Here is an 18,981-nt window from a genome sequence, read left to right as displayed (position 1 = left end):
AAAGGGATTTATAGACCGAATAGGTCAATCTTCATTACCAGTATTGTTAGCCGCCTCTTTCTTGCAGTTGTTCACTGTTTAGAACTCACTTCTTGTCGTTCTAGTCTCGCATGGGGATTGTGAATGATGGGCAAAACTTGCAAAAAAGTGTCTACAAGGAATGTGGTATTTTCACGAGTGCTAGAAAGACTAATTGAACAAAACATATCAAACTGTGGTTTGCACTACATCAGTGTTTTTCAACCTTTTTTGAGCCAAGGCACATTTTTTGCGTTGAAAAAATCCGGAGGCACACCACCAGCAGAAATCATTAAAAAACAAGTTGACAGTAAAGAGTCGTTGTCGCAATTGTTGGTTATGACTTTAAACCACAACCAAGCATGCATCAATATAGCTCTTGTCTCAAAGTAGGTGTACTGTCACCACCTGTCACATCACGCCCTGACTTATTTTGAGTTTTTTGCTGTTTTCCTGTGTGTAGTGTTTTAGTTCTTGTCTTGCGCTCCTATTTTGGTGGCTTTTTCTCTTTTTTTTGGCATTTTCCTGTAGCAGTTTTTCATGTCTTCCTTTGAGCGATATTTCCCGCATCTACTTTGTTTTAGCAATCAAGAATATTTCAGTGGTTTTTATCCTTATTTGTGGGGGCATTGTTGATTGTCATGTCATGTTCGGATGTACATTGTGGACGCCGTCTTTGCTCCACAGTAAGTCTTTGCTGTCGTCCAGCATTCTGTTTTTGTTTACTTTGTAGCCAGTTCAGTTTTAGTTTTGTTCTGCATAGCCTTCCCTAAGCTTCAATGCCTTTTCTTAGGTGCATTCACCTTTTTTTTATTTTTGGTTTAAACCAGGGGTGACCAAAGTGCGGCCCGGTGGCCATTTGCGGCCCGCAGCTAATTGTTTACCGGCCCGCCACACATTCTGGAAATACTATTGTAAAAATAAAAAAGAACATTAAAAAAAGTGGAATGAGGTGAAATCTAATGAGAAAAAGTTGCAATGTTGACACAAAAGCTGCCATGCAGGCTGTTTTTTTTCTTTTATCTTTCTTCATTTTTCTTTTTTTGCCATTGCTCAAAAAAAAAAAATAATGAAAAAAAATCCATGTAATAATGAATTATTTTCAGGGCTCCAATTACTTCAAATATTTCACTTTAAAATGTTTTATGTGGTAAATATTGCATATATTGTGTAGTAGCCATATAAAAACATCAAAGTTTTCTTTGACAAAAGCGCATAAAACAAACAAAATAATAGTTCCAGCATAAAATCGACAAATATATCTGAAGTTGATCTCGTAACTTAAGTGTTGAAAGTAAAAGAAAAACCTAATAAAAATGTATCACTTTATGAGTGGGGCACCTTTTTGATCCCAAAAATATTTTTTGGTGATTTTTTATTTATCTTTTCACTGTGATTACTCAAAAATATGAAATAATTAAAATCAATGGTGTCCTGCATTATTGATCTTTTAGGGCTCTAATTACTAAATACTGCATATTTCAGTTTTACTATAAAAAAACTGAGTTGTTTTTGACAGAAAAGCCATAAAACTTTTTTTTTAATTTGTATTACTTTGTATCAACTTGAAGTTGATATATAAATGTACTGTAAGCGTTAAATAATTAAAAAATAATAATAATCTGACTTATTTTTAACATTTTAATGACTGAGACCATTTATGGTCCCCGGGACCCCTAAAGGTAAAATAAATAAAAAAATGCATATATTTTGTTATGGTTTGAAAATGAAAAATATCAAAATGGCCCCAACATGCTTTAATTTTTCCGTGTGCGGCCCTCAGTTGAAAAAGTTTGGACACCCCTGGTTTAAACATTAGACACCTTTTTACCTGCACGCTGCCTCCCGCTGTTTCCGACATCTACAAAGCAATTAGCTACCAACTACCACCTACTGATATGGAAGAATATTACACGGTTACTCTGCCGAGCTCTAGACAGCACCCGACACTCAACAACAACACATCATTTGCAGACTATAATTACTGGTTTGCAAAAAATACTTTTAACCCAAATAGGTGAAATTAGATAATCTCCCACGGCACACCAGACTGTATCTCACGGCACACCAGACTGTATCTCACGGCACACAGTGTTCGGAAAACACTGCACTACATCACCTGTTTGTATAATTTTGCCCCCTCATGCCATCAACCAAAATACTAGAAGCATTTCTCAACACACCGTCATAAATATCGACTCCATGCGCTGTTAAAGCAAGCCTTGTATGTTGTATTACGCCTTATAATAATAATATTAATAATAATAGGGCAATTTTTTGTGGTCCCCTTTATTTAGAAAAGTATTGAAATCATTTTGGTACCGGTACCATAATATTGGTATCGGGACAACACTAGTGTGTACGATTAATCGAATAATTGCTGCCACAGAAAGACGTGTTTTATGCCACACCTCCTTTGTCTAATTTTGTCCACCAAACATTTTATGCTGTGCGTGAATACACAAAGGTGAGGTTTGTTGATTTTATTGATTTGCTGGAGTTCTTATCAAGCATATTTAATAATAATAATAATACCTGGGATTTATATAGCACTTTTCTAAGTACCCAAAGTCGCTTTACATGTAGAACCCATCATTCATTCACACCTGGTGGTGGTAAGCTACTTTCATAGCCACAGCCGCCCTGGGGTAGACTGACGGAAGCGTGGCTGCAATTTGCGCCAACGGCCCCTTCATCATTCAATTCACCGGTGTGAGTGGCACCGCGGGCAAGGGTGAAGTGTCCCGCCCAAGGACACAACGGCAGCGATATTTTTTTTTTTTGGATGGTAAGAGGCGGGGAGCGAACCTGCAACCCTCAGGTTTCTGGCACGGTTGCTCTACCCACTACGCCATGCCGCCCCAACCCTACCTAATAAAGTGGCCAGTGAGTGCTCCTTATTCTTTTAAATAACAAAATCATGGAAGTCATCACGCTGAATAACCATGGTGGATACTCAGTTTGGGAAACTTGCTCCGAAACGATGCCCGTTATGTAACGGAACCTATTTTCCCCAATCGATTTTATTCAGCATCCCCTCAAGCCCGCCGGTTGATGAATGAACGAGCGGATAAGGTTTGATGTTTTGCAAGAGCTGCACAGTGAGAAGTCACGCAAACTCCCGACGAACAAAACAAACTAAACAAACAAACACGCCCGAACTTAAGTGGACTTGACCTTTTCCTATTGTGACCACTATGAGCCGGGCGCCCCACTTCCGGCCAGGGCTGCCCTTCTATGTGCGCTCCTATGATGAGCTGTCACACTGCTCATCTGCAACCATCAGTGTTGATTAGAAAGTAATGGAGCCCATTTGTATGAATAGATGTGAGGCTGTGGTAATGATCAATAGACACCTTGACAGATAGATGGGAGAGGGACACACACACACACACACACACACACACACACACACACACACACACACACACACACACACACACACACACACACACACACACAGACACACACACACACACACGCACACGCACACACACACACACACACGCAGGAACCCAGGCAGAGAAATGAGGCTGTTTGCTTGCAGAACAAATGGAATGACAAAAGGAATCTTCCAGGCACTATGTTGTGTGTTGTTAATACAAGGCGGCACTAAACAATGCAATCCTCAGCCCTTCTTCTCCTTCTTTCTTTATTCCGCTGCTGCTCCATTTCTGCGACTCATTCCTGGGGCTCTGCCCCAAATTAACAGGAAGTGATTAGGAAGAAGAAGAAAAAAAAAAGCAGAAATAACAATCAAGGGTTGAAACCCAGGTGCCTATTGACAACCTCATACCAGAGAGTAATGTGTGTTATAAGCTCCATCCATCATAGTTGTTCTGGCCATATGCTCGCACCATGATTGGTTGACCCTCCCCCAGTGCTCCGGCACAGCATCTACTACACCCACCCCCCATTTTACATCCACACCCTATGGAAATCAGGTATTGTTCCATATATATGGCTGGTTCTTTTTCTACATCTAATGCCCACCAGCCCCTCCCGCCTCCATCTCCACCACGGAGGCCCCTCCCTACCCATTAGTCGGGCTTTTCCATCCAATCCATCATCAGCGTTAGTGTGTCATAAGCTTTACCTTGGAAACCAGACTTGCTCTGTACGCCGCCAAGGCTTTCAGGTACTCCTTCTTTGCCGCCTCAGTTTTCCTCTTGTAACCCTAGAAAAGGTAGAACATCAACACACGCGGCGTCAGGTGAGACGAGGTGGCGAGTATTCACACACACACACACACACACACACACCCACACACACACACACACACACACACACACACACACACACACACACACACACACACACACACACACACACACACACACACACACACACACACACACACACACACACACACACACACACACACACACACACACACACACACACACACATCCTTAATGTCGCTCTTTCCATCAGAGCCAATGGCACAGAACACGTTTATTTCCTCATTGCGGCACCACTAATACTCCCTCATCTCAATGTGCCGCGCTCTATTGTAGGAACACATCATTTCCATTCCAATCCACCCCGAGAAATGAAGTGGAACTACTTTCTTTGGCTCCCATCAGCACACTGACATTAGAGACTGGCGACAGTAGACCAGCTTGCTGGTGCAGTACAGTATGTAAGGAGGGACTTTGCATTAAAAACTGCCTTCCTTGTTATAGCTGCGACAACAGGTCATTTGCTACTAAAAACAGGGGTTTTATGAAAATGACAGGATTTTAAAATGTGTGCCTAGCTAGGATGCAGCCGATTAATGCCATCAGAACAGTAATACAAACATTGTGCATAATTGGACAGTGCCGTCATAGGTCAGTTACATTAAAGGGCACCTACTGCATGATTATTTCAATTTACATTTAAAACACTTCCCTGTGGTCCGTATCGGCTGCAAAGGTGCTCAATTGTAATACACTTTTCCACCACTTGTGGCAGTAATGACATTCTCAAACAAACAGAACAAATCTGGAGCTAGAGTCATAGAGAAGTTTCTTAAGTGCAAAAAATATGACTACAGTGGTGAAGCTGTATTTTCATTTGCATTTAAATGTTATTATTAATTTACCGTATTTTTCGGCATATAAGCCGCACCGGAGTATAAGTCGCACCAGCCGAAAATGCATAATAAAGAAGGAAAAAAACATATATAAACTACCGTTCAAAAGTTTGGGGTCACCCAAACAATTTTGTGGAATAGCCTTCATTTCTAAGAACAAGAATAGACGGTCGAGTTTCAGATGAAAGTTCTCTTTTTCTGGCCTTTTTGAGCGTTTAATTGACCCCACAAATGTGATGCTCCAGAAACTCAATCTGCTCAAAGGAAGGTCAGTTTTGTAGCTTCTGTAACGAGCTAAACTGTTTTCAGATGTGTGAACATGATTGCACAAGGGTTTTCTAATCATCAATTAGCCTTCTGAGCCAATGAGCAAACACATTGTACCATTAGAACACTGGAGTGATGGTTGCTGGAAATGGGCCTCTATACACCTATGTAGATATTGCACCAAAAACCAGACAATTGCAGCTAAAATAGTCATTTACCACATTAGCAATGTATAGAGTGTATTTCTTTAAAGATAAGACTAGTTTAAAGTTATCTTCATTGAAAAGTACAGTGCTTTTCCTTCAAAAATAAGGACATTTCAATGTGACCCCAAACTTTTGAACGGTAGTGTAAGTCGCACTGGAGTATAAGTCGCATTTTTTGGGGAAATGTATTTGATAAAAGCCAACACCAAGAATAGACATTTGAAAGGCAATTTAAAATAAATAAAGAATAGTGAACAACAGGCTGAATAAGTGTACGTTATATGACGCATAAATAACCAACTGAGAACGTGCCTGGTATGTTAACGTAACATATTATGGTAAGAGTCATTCAAATAACTATAACATATAGAACATGCTATACATTTACCAAACAATCTGTCACTCCTAATCGCTAAATCCCATGAAGTCTTATACGTCTAATCTTTTACGTGAATGAGCTAAATAATATTATTTGATATTTTACGGTAATGTGTTAATAATTTCACACATAAGTCACTTCTGAGTAGGCCTATAAGTCGCACCCCCGGCCAAACTATGAAAAAAACTGTGACTTATAGTCCGAAAAATACGGTAGTTAGTATTTATTTATTTCAGAACTGCGCAATTGCATGTAAATGTCCCTTCTTATGCAGTGTATTTCATTAGTACTTATTTTTGGGATCAGCCTGACCTTAACATTGATAATAATTCATAGTGATTAACACATGATTTCCTATCACTTGACAAGGTTTATCCAGTTAAACTGTAAGTAGATTGGATATAATCATTGCATACGATTAAATTCAAGAGTAAGATTACTATTTCAGTGTTCATATTTAAGTGGGACCCGGGCCCGTCTGTAGTGGAAAAGTTGGGCCTTGAGGTTAAAAAGGTTAAGAACCCCTGGTCTAGATAGTATGTATTGGAAATGTTTTAGTGTAAATTTTACCCGACAGTCACTTTTTTCTGTCTGCAAGATGTTCGATTCTGGAGGCGTTCCCAATTTGCAAATGAAACCACCCCCCATTTCTCTAAAAGTATAATAATTTACTTTTGAAAATGCACACTGTTTAAAAATATATCATGAAGTCATCACACCTATTTGTTTTTCAAGACACAATGGAAAATAAACTTCATAACGGTGTGTTAGAATTTTTTTTTTTAGATATGTTTAAGAGCAACAAAAAAAGTAGTGAAAAGAAAATAATAACAATATAGTGATGAGTTACGAACATGTATATAGTTACATCACATGTTTACAGTTTCACTTTCTAACATGTCCGAAAAGGAGTAGGAAGAAGCAAAGCTAAGTACCATTTTCCATGTAGAAATTATTTCTAACACAATTGTTCACTTCCTTTTTCAATCTTTAACACCACAAACACATGAATAAATAAATACATATCAATACAGTTCGCATGAATAGATAGTTAAATTACTAATTAGTTCACATTATTTACTGAATAAGTGAGAGATTTTGTGTTATTCATCAATAAAGTTGAAGATAATTATCAGTATTCCTCTTCCTTGTACTTTGTAAGGACTTTGTGTTTGAACGGTTTCTTAAACTGGATCATATCAGTACTGTACATTGTTTGACTTCTTTGCTTAATCCATTCCATAATTTAATTCCACATACCAAAAGGGACAAGCCGTAGAAAATGGATGGAAGGATACCGAAATGCTAGAGATTTTAAGTGTTGTATGTGCATACAAATGTTATATTTCTCCTCTTTTGTTGAGAAGAATTGTGGCACATTCTTGCTTTGTGCATAATTTTAGCTGTTTGCAAATGGACCAAATCATTGAATTTGGTTATATATAAATATACATCATAAACATTAAAAACATTCACTCGGTCATAACATTAGGTACACCTGCACACGCTGCGGTCGATTCCGACCTGCATAAAAAAAGCGGCTTTTTGCAGCATTTATTTCACTACGTGTTTTAGATGAAATTATCAATCCAATCCAATCCACTTTATTTATATAGAACTAATAAATTAATATATATATCTAACCTTTTTTGTGTTATCTTACAGCTTGATGTAGAGGGGAAGGAGCGTATAAGCACTTACAACAAGTACGTGCACCTTGTCAGTCAGAAAACATGGGTGTATACGTTTTATTTTAAATAAAAATAAAAACACAAAAAAGTAATAATTTAACAGCTTTGACATCCATCCATCCATCAATCCATCCATTTTCTACCGCTTGTCCTTTTTGGGGTCGCATTCTAAGGAAAAATAAACCAACATGCTTTCAAATGTTTTTGTGCAATATAAACCCTAGAATACAGGACATAGTGCTTCTGAGTAAAGAATAATATAATTTCCTAAAAGCAACCTTTAATCATGACATGGAGCAAAAGAAGCCAGCAGTTATGAGTTTGGATTTAAATGCCCTCAAGGCAAAAACATCATGACCTCCTTCTACTTACTGGGATGATGTCGAATAGCGACCACAGAAAAAAGGCTGCTTTTCATGGAAATGGGAATTGTCAAGATGCCCTTCAGATAAACAAAAGGACGAGGTGGACTAATTTTCTATTCTTGAACAGGATCAAAAATATAAAGACAGTGGAGAAGAATCTAGGTTGGTTACACTGGAGGGACACGACGGGGAAGTTGAATTTCCACCACTAAACCTGTTTATTTTTGAGAAATTGTACAATTAACACACCTTTGCATACAACTGAACGGTGCAGGTGTGTTTTACTGCGTGCATATGTGTATACTAGGGGTGTGCCAGATTGAAGCCTAAAATTTTTCATTTAGAGAAAAAAGCTGGTTGGCAGAACGCAGTCAGAATTTGTATTTTTATCAGTTTTTTAATGGTCACAAGAATATCTGTCTGGCCCTGCGTGAAGGATTGAAGTGCTTTCCCAAACAACAAATTCAAGCTCAATATTCATTTTTGATCTATTTTAATCATGTTTAATTTTGCATGAGAAAAAAAGAGTCAAGAAAAAAGGCAATATATTTGCATTCATGTGTTTATTAAACACATTCAACATCATATTCATGTTAATAAAAAATGGTCTGTTTATTAAAGTGCACCTGTTACTAGGGATGTCCGATAATGGCTTTTTGCCGATATCCGATATTCCGATATTGTCCAACTCTTTAATTATCGATACTGATATCAACCGATACCGATATCAACCGATACCGATATATACAGTCGTGGAATTAACACATTATTATGCCTAATTTGGACAACCAGGTAATGTGAAGATAAGGTCCTTTTTTAAAAAAAATTAATAAAATAAAATAAGATAAATAAATAAAAAACATTTTCTTGAATAAAAAAGAAAGTAAAACGATATAAAAACAGTTACATAGAAACTAGTAATGAATGAAAATGAGTAAAATTACCTGTTAAAGGTTAGTACTATTAGTGGAGCAGCAGCACGCACAATCATGTGTGCTTACGGACTGCATCCCTTGCAGACTGTATTGATATATATTGATATATAATGTAGGAACCAGAATATTAATAACAGAAAGAAACAACCCTTTTGTGTGAATGAGTGTGAATGAGTGTAAATGGGGGAGGGAGATTTTTTGGGTTGGTGCACTGATTGTAAGTGTATCTTGTGTTTTTCATGTTGATTTAATAAAAAATAAAATGAAAAAAACCAAAATAAAACGATACCGATAATAAAAACGATACCGATAATTTCCGATATTACATTTTAAAGCATTTATCGGCATCTCTACCTGTTACCTTTTATGTTATTCATTTTAAGATGAAGTGTACATTATACTTTACTTGTTTTTTGGTGTAAAGTACTCAAATTCCCCATAACGACAGCCAATGTGCTGTTTATTTAACGTTGTACATAATACTTGTTTGCTTCATTTGCACATGTGCAATGGACAAACTGCCTAAAGTGCGTTGCCAGAGACATTTCAGGGGATTTTGAGACATTCTGCAGTGCAGATGGGGTAATTGTGTTCACATTTTCAATCAGATTAATAATGATGATGGATTGTTTATACATATACGTCTGGGGACTACAGGAGGAAATTAGCCTTTGGCTAAAACCTGACATATTTACATATTATATATATATATATATATATACATATGTTCATAATATGTGCTGTCCCGAGTTTAAATAAAGAATAATAGACCTACAATATGTACATGCACAACCAGTATGCATAGTGTATGCACAGTATACATATATACCTCCCATAATATCCAGAACTGGCCTGTAAAACGTCCAGCTTCATTAAGTTTGACTGTTTTACTGCTGCTGTCGCTCTAAAGCGGCTCCCCTTGCCCTTCTCCTTCTGTCTTCAGCGGGTAGAATTAAATTTAGAGAGAAAATCATTTTAACGAGAGTCAGGGGAACGGGGAGGGGGGGGAGGGGTAAACGGGTAGATTATCTTTAGAAAGAGGAAAAACTTGCTCATTAAGGTGAGTGCTATCTCACAGCAATGGGCTGGTAATTACACAATGGATAACGCAAAACTCATATGCACCATCTTCTGGTGTAACGCATTCTCAGGAGAACTATGGGAATGTCCGATGATAAGAAAGGCATTGACTAATTGCAATTACTTGAAAATGTGTCTTTTATTATATAAGAATAATATGAAAATTAAATGGTGTAACCCTAACCTCTCAGCGTCGACTAATCTACAGTGACTTGATGCGCATATGAAAGGAAAAATGCAATAAAGTGCTTGACTCTGAGTAGAATTTCCAGCTAAATTCCCATGAGAAACCACCAGCATGATTGTTTGCAGATGGCTCTTTTTATGTCCATTCTATATGGCACAACACAGCCTCAATGTCGTTCACATACAAGTGAACTGTAGCCCAAAGTGATAAAAAAAGATTTCTTGATTACATTCCTTTAGCTGAGCTGTAGTTCAGCCAACATTTTCACACTATTGGAAGATGTTCTTTAATAATGCACAACACCACCGTATAGTAGGCTTGGACAAGATTAAAAAAATAAATTTAAAAAAAGTAGATTTTTAGGAATGCGGTATAGTTGGTACATATTGACGATAAAGATGCACGCCAAAGAAGCCAAAACAAGTTAACATTTGATATAAATATTACAATACAGTGTATATAGTAAGTTTGGAAACAGTTTCTCATGCTATCAAGTGACAAAGTGTATCAAAACCTTTGACTGGCACTGTGCACAACTCAATATTGTTATATTTAGCAAACTTCAGAATGAATGAATTATGAGGCTGAGTAAACTTAGTTAATTTACAGACTAGTTAACATGTGCAATTCACACTTTTTTGCAGTCATCTTCTGCTGATCTTCCTGTTTGCTTCTGTTTAGACAGTTACCCTGAACTTTGGGAGTAGGTTGTATTCACCTGACTCTCATCAACTAACAAGTGGTGGGCCAGCAAGCGTCTGTTGTCAAAGCGTTCTGGGCGGTATTTTGCCTTTCTCAAAGAAAAATGCCCTATGCTTGCGTTGTTTTAGGCTGTTGTAATCGCTCATATCGCGAAAAGGATAACACTTTCTTCGGAGTTTCCCGAGAGGTAATCAGGAAGAGCAAAAGATGTCAAGACTTTACTTTGTTAGATATACTTTTCTTTAGTATTTCCCATTGAAGTTATCTTGAAATCATTAGTATTTTATCTTGATTCTGAGTTCTTCAAACACAATTTTGCTACGAGTGTTTTGTAAAGCACCAACTCGGTGAGTCCAAATAAAATAAAGCAAATGTGAGCAAAACGTAAAAGTAGAGATGTCCGATAATGGCTTTTTTACCGATATCTGATATTCCGATATTGTCCAACTCTTAATTACCGATACGATATATACAGTCGTGGAATTAACACATTATTATGCCTAATTTTGTTGCGATGCCCCGCTGGATGCATTAAACAATGTAACAAGGTTTTCCAAAATAAATCAACTCAAGTTATGGAAAAAAATGCCAACATGGCACTGCCATATTTATTATTAAAGTCACAAAGTGCATTCTTTTTTTTAACATGCCTCAAAACAATAACAGTGCAATACTTTTTCATAACATGGTCCCTACTGCCTAGTTTCTCTTGTTATATTCTTATTTTACTGTTATATTTTTATTGTCATTGTTGCTTTTTATTTTTATTCTTATTGTAATATTTTTCTATTCTGTTTCAATTTATACCCCCATTATTTACTTTTTACTTTTTAAATTCAATCTCAATTCTGTACACTGCTGCTGGAATTTTTAATTTTCCTGAGGGAACTCTCTTGAAGGAATCAATAAAGTACTATCTATCTATCTATCTATCTATCTATCTATCTATCTATCTATCTATCTATCTATCTATCTATCTATCTATCTATCTATCTATCTATCTATCTATCTATCTATCTATCCAAACAGCAGCTTGGAATTTGGGACATGCTCTCCCTGAGGGGGGGGGTGTCATATTGTAGCGTCCCGGAAGAGTTAGTACTACAAGGGATTCTGGGTATTTGTTCTGTTATGTTTATGTTGTGTTACGGTGCGGATGTTCTCCCAAAATGTGTTTGTCATTCTTGTTTGGTGTGGTTCACAGTGTGGCACATATTTGTAACAGTGTTAAAGTTGTTTATATGTCCACCCTCAGTGTGACCTGTATGGCTGTTGAACAAGTATTTCTTGCATCAATTCGGAATGAGTAAAGCCGGTAGATATTACGTGACTGGGATGGCACGCACATAAAGGAAATGCCTTAAAGGTTTATTGTCTCTCTGTACCTCTCCCTACGTCCGTGTACACAGCGGCGTTTAAAAACGTCATACATTTTACTTTTAAAAACCGATACCAATAATAACGAAACCGACACCGATAATTTCCAATATTACATTTCAAAGCATTTATCGGCCGATATCGGCAGCCCCTACCTAAAAGAGTTAAGCTTTTACCAAAGGCAGCAATCATAAATGCATCTTTCAGCATATACACAACACTGAGATCTATAGTCATATTTTGATAAAGACGGGGAAAAACACACGTAATCTTACAAATCAAGCAAAAAACATGGCTGTAGATGCGAAGTTAAATCATGAAATGCAACCTTACCCGAGCAAAAATTATACATATTTATACAAGAGAGTCTTGATACCAATTTCCTTGACTTAGCCACACACACAGAAGTTTTAGACATCCATGCTTTTCCAAGTTTGTCGTGTAGAATGACGTCAGGAGCACCAGATAGTTTGACATGTCTGGGACCGCGACCGACGATTAATCCTGGAGATCACTCGACAAATCTTTTTTGATAACGTATAGGGATAGATTATATTGCATAGTTTGCATTTCTTGCTTGTATCTGCTTTTAGTTGTAAGATCTAGACCCCTTGTGTACTCGGATACGTCACACTCTGTTTGCTGCACATTAGCTATGTTGGTTTGGTGGCCCACCACTTCATTCATTTCAATTCAAAAGTCACATGTCCAAATACTACCTATTGCATGACTATAATCCTGGAATAAAAACCAGCCACTAAATGCCATTTTTTTAAATCTAGGAAACAAATAACATTGACAGTGATTGCTCAACTTAAGAGTTCCCTAATTTAAGTTTTGAGAGAAGATCTGTCTCTCAGCTAATTGTTATGCTTCCAGTTGCAAGCACCCCCGCCATTAGTTGACAGAGCAAATGTTACAGTGAATCCTGTATATTCTGACCAAAATGTACTCTCTAGGATTATTATATAGCTAGAGATGGACAAACTTTGTTTTTCCAACCATAAGAAGGAAGAAAGTGAGTGTGAAGGACAGTGCTGAGAAGAAAAAATGGATGATATTCATTGAAATAAAACAAACAAACATCAAAAACAAGATATAACGTGTTGCCTGAAGCAGAATGAGTCTAACACAAGCAAAGCATGTTAATTTAATATCTAAACTGCAGACATTTATCCATTAAAATATTGAAAAGCTGCTGATGGTGTGTTTGACGGAGAAGCAACTGGAAGGAGATACTGTAGAAGTCCACCCTCCAAGGTAAATGCTCTACTTTATTATTACAATACTTCATAAAACTAATGTAGTTGTTAGTAGTACATTCTATTGTATTGTTTTTCATAAAATATGTATTATTTCAACTTATGTTCATCTGCTTAAAAGGCATGTTTCATGTTAAAATCATGCTGCTGTGGGGCGGCAAAGTACCAACTAATTTTGTAAAAATGTATTTCAATAGGAGATTTGAGATACAAGTGTTTTTAATTAAGCGCTTTGTCACAAAACTGATTAAGGCCGTACATTAAAGGCCTACTGAAACCCACTACTACCGACCACGCAGTCTGATAGTTTATATATCAATGATGAAATCTTAACATTGCAACACATGCCAATACGGCCGGGTTAACTTATAAAGTGCAATTTTAAATTTCCCGCGAAACTTCCCGTTGAAAACGTCTATGTATGATGACGTATGCGCGTGACGTCGATGGTTGAAACGGAAGTATTCGGACACATTGTATCACAATACAAACAGCTCTGTTTTCATCGCAAAATTCCACAGTATTCTGGACATTCTGTTGGTGAATCTTTTGCAATTTGTTTAATGAACAATGGAGACTGCAAAGAAGAAAGCTGTAGGTGGGATCGGTGTATTAGCGGCTGGCTGCAGCAACACAACCAGGAGGACTTTGACTTGGATAGCAAACGCGCTATCCGACGCTGGCCGCCGACCGCATCGATGATCGGGTGAAGTCCTTCGTCGCGCCGTCGATCGCTGGAACGCAGGTGAGCACGGGTGTTTATGAGCAGATGAGGGCTGGCGTAGGTGGAGCGCTAATGTTTTTATCATAGCTCTGACAAGGTCCCGTATCTAAGTTAGCTTCAATGGCGTCGTTAGCAACAGCATTGCTAGGCTTCGACAGGCGGCACAGCATTAACCGTGTATTTACAGGTCCAGTGTTTGGTTCTGTGTCTCCTGATAGTAGTATTGTTGATTTTCTGTCTATCCTTCCAGCCAGGGGCTTATTTATTTTGTTTCTATCTGCATTTAAGCACGATGCTATCACGTTAGCTCCGTAGCTAAAGTGCTTCACCGATGTATTGTCGCGGAGATAAAAGTCACTGTGAATGTCCATTTCGCGTTCTCGACTCTCATTTTCAAGAGCATATAGTATCCAAGGTGGTTTAAAATACAAATCCGTGATCCACAATAGAAAAAGGAGAAAGTATGGAATCCAATGAGCCCTTTTACCTAAGTTACGGTCAGAGCGAAAAAAGATGGGGTAATCGTCGCTTTCTCGGTCCGAATCGCTCTCACTGCTGGTGTAAACAATGGGGAAATGTGAGGAGCCTTTCAACCTGCGACGTCACGCTACTTCTGGTACAGTCAAGGCTTTTTTTATCAGCGACCAAAAGTTGCGAACTTTATCGTCGATGTTCTCTACTAAATCCTTTCAGCAAAAATATGGCAATATTGCGAAATGATCAAGTATGACACATAGAATGCATCTGCTATCCCCATTTAAATAAAAAAATGTCATTTCAGTAGGCCTTTAAGGTACTATTGTACTTGGTAATTAATTAGTAATTTACATTTTTGCTTTCAACAAACAACTTACCTGCTTCTGTTCCTCTCCTAGGCTGTCCCACATGGAGGCCACAATCTTAGAGACATCTCCAAAGGTGGCATTGGGGTTCTGACCCTTAATGGCCGCCTGGGTGTCTCGGAAGAAGAGCGCGTACGCCGACACAGGCTTCTGTGGCTCGTTGGGGTCCTTCTTCTTCTTCTTCTTTTGGGGTTTGGGTTTGGGCTTCATCATTTCTGCTGCGGCCCGCTTGTCGTTGCTTATCTGCAAAGGTGGAAAGTGGACATCAGGACACGAAATCATGCAACGCGGGAAGACAAAAACGACGTATGTAATGTATTAATAGACAGGATGTTTTGACCAGGTAGGATGTCGAGATGAGGACTTGTAAGACTCTAAAAAACAGCAGAGGGCAAAAACCAACACATTCTGTGAAGTGCAGCCATGGTTTGTTCTGAGAAAAGAAAACAGATCGATTTACGAATAGAGGTGAGCTACGACTAACAGGACATCAGTGAGGCTGCTAGCCTCTGGGGTGTTGGAGAGCAAAACTGGCCCAAGATAGAAAGAACTTCCCAGCTGCAGCAGCAGTTCTTTAAACTACCGGTAGCCAACAGAAAGATTCACACAATATTATTTTACATGATGCACACTTTCAAAGCCATTACATGGAAATACCTCCATTTTTGCGAGAGAAGACCGAAAAAAAGCTGAAATCTATATCTTTAAAGGCTGTAACCAACTGGTTTGTCAACAATAACACGCTGCAATCTAAACTCCACTTTCAGGAGATGGAAACTGCTCACATCCTCGTGATGTGCAACATCCAATACACATGAATGCACTTTCATTTTCCATGAGGGTTTTTTTTTTTCTTTCACTGGGAGTCAAATCCAGGTCACCTGATTCTGGTTGTGATTCTGTATGAAAATTGCATTCTTGGCTGCAGAAAGAACACATCAAACACAGGAGAGTGAGGGAGAAAGAGAGGATGGTTATGAAGAAATGATGCTGCTGTTAGTAGCGGTGGAACATCAGTTAACCTGATTTCAAGATGGGTGTAAAAAGAAGCATCTCATTTCCATAACTGTGACATAGAATGTAATGGCATAATGCTTATGTCGATAATCAACACTCGCATGAGGAGAAATGATGCACCTTATTGATGAGGAATTACTCAAATGTTGTCTGTGGTCAAAATGAGGTTGTTTAATTCGTATACTAAATGTCAACAAGACACAGTCTCATTTCTACCAATCAAGGTTTTCAGTCTTAAAACAAAGCGGCAAACCGATACTTGTGCTAGTATCAAACATAATCTTTGGGATATTTTAAGATACAGGAAATCTATCTAACGCTGTATGTTTTTAGAGCGCCTTTCTCCTTGGATGTTCCCATAAGGCTTTATGCTGCCGATTCCAATACCAATCATCCATGAGTGAGATCGGCTGATACAATTTACAAGTATCAACTGTACAGTAGTGTTTTCAATGTACTTATGTTGAGGGCTATTGGCAGTGTAACAATATCAACACAATATTTAAACTCCTTATGCAACCAGCAAATCCTCCGAAAAGCATAGAGCATTTTAACCTCCCTGAGCCATGTCCTTGCGGGTGAATTCTCTCTGTTGCCTTGGAGGCGCCGTTATGCCCTTCCCATGTGTAAAACGAATTGCTTCTCCAAATCATTTGTCCCCTCTGCACTCAAGACTCTTAAACAATTAACTGTTAAACAACATTTTTTTTCTTAATTCTTGAATCAATGTGGTTGCAGATGATCTCTACCTATACAATAGGGCCAGTGGTTCTCAAATGGGGGTACGCGTACCCCTGGGGGTACTTGAAGGTATGCCAAGGGGTACGTGAGATTTTAAAAAAATGTCTGTCAAAAAGAACTGTGAAAAGAAATGCAACAATGCAATATTCAGTGTTGACAGCTAGATTTTTTTGTGGACATGTTCCATAAATATTGATGTTAAAGATGTCTTTTTTTGTGAAGAAATGTTTAGAATTAAGTTCATGAATCCAGATGGATCTCTATTACAATCCCCAAAGAGGGCACTTTAAGTTGATGATTACTTCTATGTGTAGAAATCTTTATTTATAATTGAATCACTTGTTTATTTTTCAACAAGTTTTTAGTTATTTTTATATATTTTTTTCCAAATAGTTCAAGAAAGACCACAACAAATGAGCAATATTTTGCACTGTTATACAATTTGATAAATCAGAAACTGATGACATAGTGCTGTATTTTACTTCTTTATCTATTTTTTTCAACCAAAAATGCTTTGCTCTGATTAGGGGGTACTTGAATTAAAAAAATGTTCACAGGGGGTACATCACTGAAAAAAGGTTGAGAACCACTGCAATAGGCTATCACTAGCTTTTATATCGCTATACATTTTAAGCTAGTCTGACGTGTGTTGAATTGTTGATGTGTTTATCGACTATTTATTGTGGGGCATGTGTAGGCTATATGGACAACCTGCTGCTCAAAATTAATTGCCCCTTGAGGGATTAATAAAGTTGTTTGAAATTGAGTTGTTTGAGCGAAACAAAGTCACAGTACACAACAAATAAATAAAAGCAAAAATTACTTTAAGGTTTTTCCTTAATGTAATTGATAGTGGCGCACCGCCACAACTTAAAAGTAAGGTTGTGTTTTTTTACTTGGAAACAAATTTAAGTAATATAATGTATTGTAGCCTACAGAAGAAGTCACACAAAGTCTGACGCTCTTTTTAATTTTTTTTGCCAATCTTATGCTAACATTTGGCCCAAATCCAAAGCATATTTACTCTGTGCACACATCCGTCTCCATGCGGCACACAACAACACTTGCCCATTTTTCCCCAATCCCATTTCACTCCACATTAATCATACATGAACATTTACCCCAGCAGGTTGTTACAGTATGAATGCATATATATATATATATATATATATATATATATATATATATATATATATATATATATATATATATATATATATATATATATATATATATATATATATATATATATATATATGTGTGTGTGTGTGTAGCGGAGGCAGCATGTCTGTGATGTGGACGTAACTTTAATATATCCGAGATATTCCTGTGGACAGCGAGCTACAAAATGTGCAATGTGCAAATATTAAGGGGACAGTGTCGGCTTTTAAGGAGAGAAGGCTCGTAGCAGCGCGAGGCAAGTGTGACATCAGTGAGTGTTTTAGGACAGCAGAAGCTAGCTGCAGCTCGCTGTTCGTTGTGGACATGGAGCAACAGAAGTGGAGTCTCTAAACACGAGTACAATCTTCAGTAACACCAGAAAAAGAGGGTAGATTTGTTGCTAGCCGTTTGTAATAACACAAATTTCACTAAAAGTCTGCAGTATCTTGAAAAACTCTCAACAAAGTAAGTGCATTGTACAATAAACTATTGAAAAATAGAGTAAATTAATATAATATAAAACACACATCCATCCATCCATCCATTTTCTACCGCTTATCCCTTTCGGTGTATGTTAATACTAATTAATAATAACTCAGATTTGTTTTTAAATGAATGTATACTTTTTATTAGCCCTTTTAAAGAAAATAGATGCATCATAGAAGATTATGCAAATTGTACGATGGGATAGCGTCACAATGACCCCGCCCCCACCATGACCCTAGCCACGCCCCCACCACCACCACAGGAATCTTGCCAATCTGGAGAAAACTCTGAAATCCTTAAGTTTTTGTCCTCTTAGTCCTCCTGTCTCCAGGGAATTATTCTCTGAGTGTGTAAACGTTAACAAAAACGACAAAACAATATTTTTGAGAAAATAAAACATCGACCTGATCACTCTAGTATCGATCATTCACTGATACCACCTTTGGTATCGACATCACCAATTT

The 18,981-nt window shown here is 37.7% G+C and overlaps 1 protein-coding gene across 2 annotated transcripts in view; it reads right to left on the bottom strand.

Moving 5' to 3' along the window:
• The window catches only part of LOC133654222 (thymocyte selection-associated high mobility group box protein TOX-like), a 230,392-nt gene that overhangs the window by 6,340 nt on the left and 205,071 nt on the right, over nucleotides 1-18,981 (bottom strand). For both annotated transcript variants that reach the window (XM_062054386.1, XM_062054384.1), the window contains 2 exons: nucleotides 15,125-15,355; nucleotides 4,115-4,195 (listed from right to left, as the gene is read on the bottom strand). In XM_062054386.1, the coding sequence (XP_061910370.1) occupies nucleotides 4,115-4,195; nucleotides 15,125-15,355 (312 nt within the window). The remainder of the gene's footprint in view (nucleotides 1-4,114; nucleotides 4,196-15,124; nucleotides 15,356-18,981) is intronic.

This window comes from Entelurus aequoreus, linkage group LG07, assembly GCF_033978785.1.
Source record: "Entelurus aequoreus isolate RoL-2023_Sb linkage group LG07, RoL_Eaeq_v1.1, whole genome shotgun sequence".
Lineage (NCBI taxonomy): Eukaryota > Metazoa > Chordata > Actinopteri > Syngnathiformes > Syngnathidae > Entelurus > Entelurus aequoreus.
The sequence above is the reverse complement of the archived record's forward strand: the minus strand, read 5'-3'. Positions and strand labels throughout refer to the sequence as shown.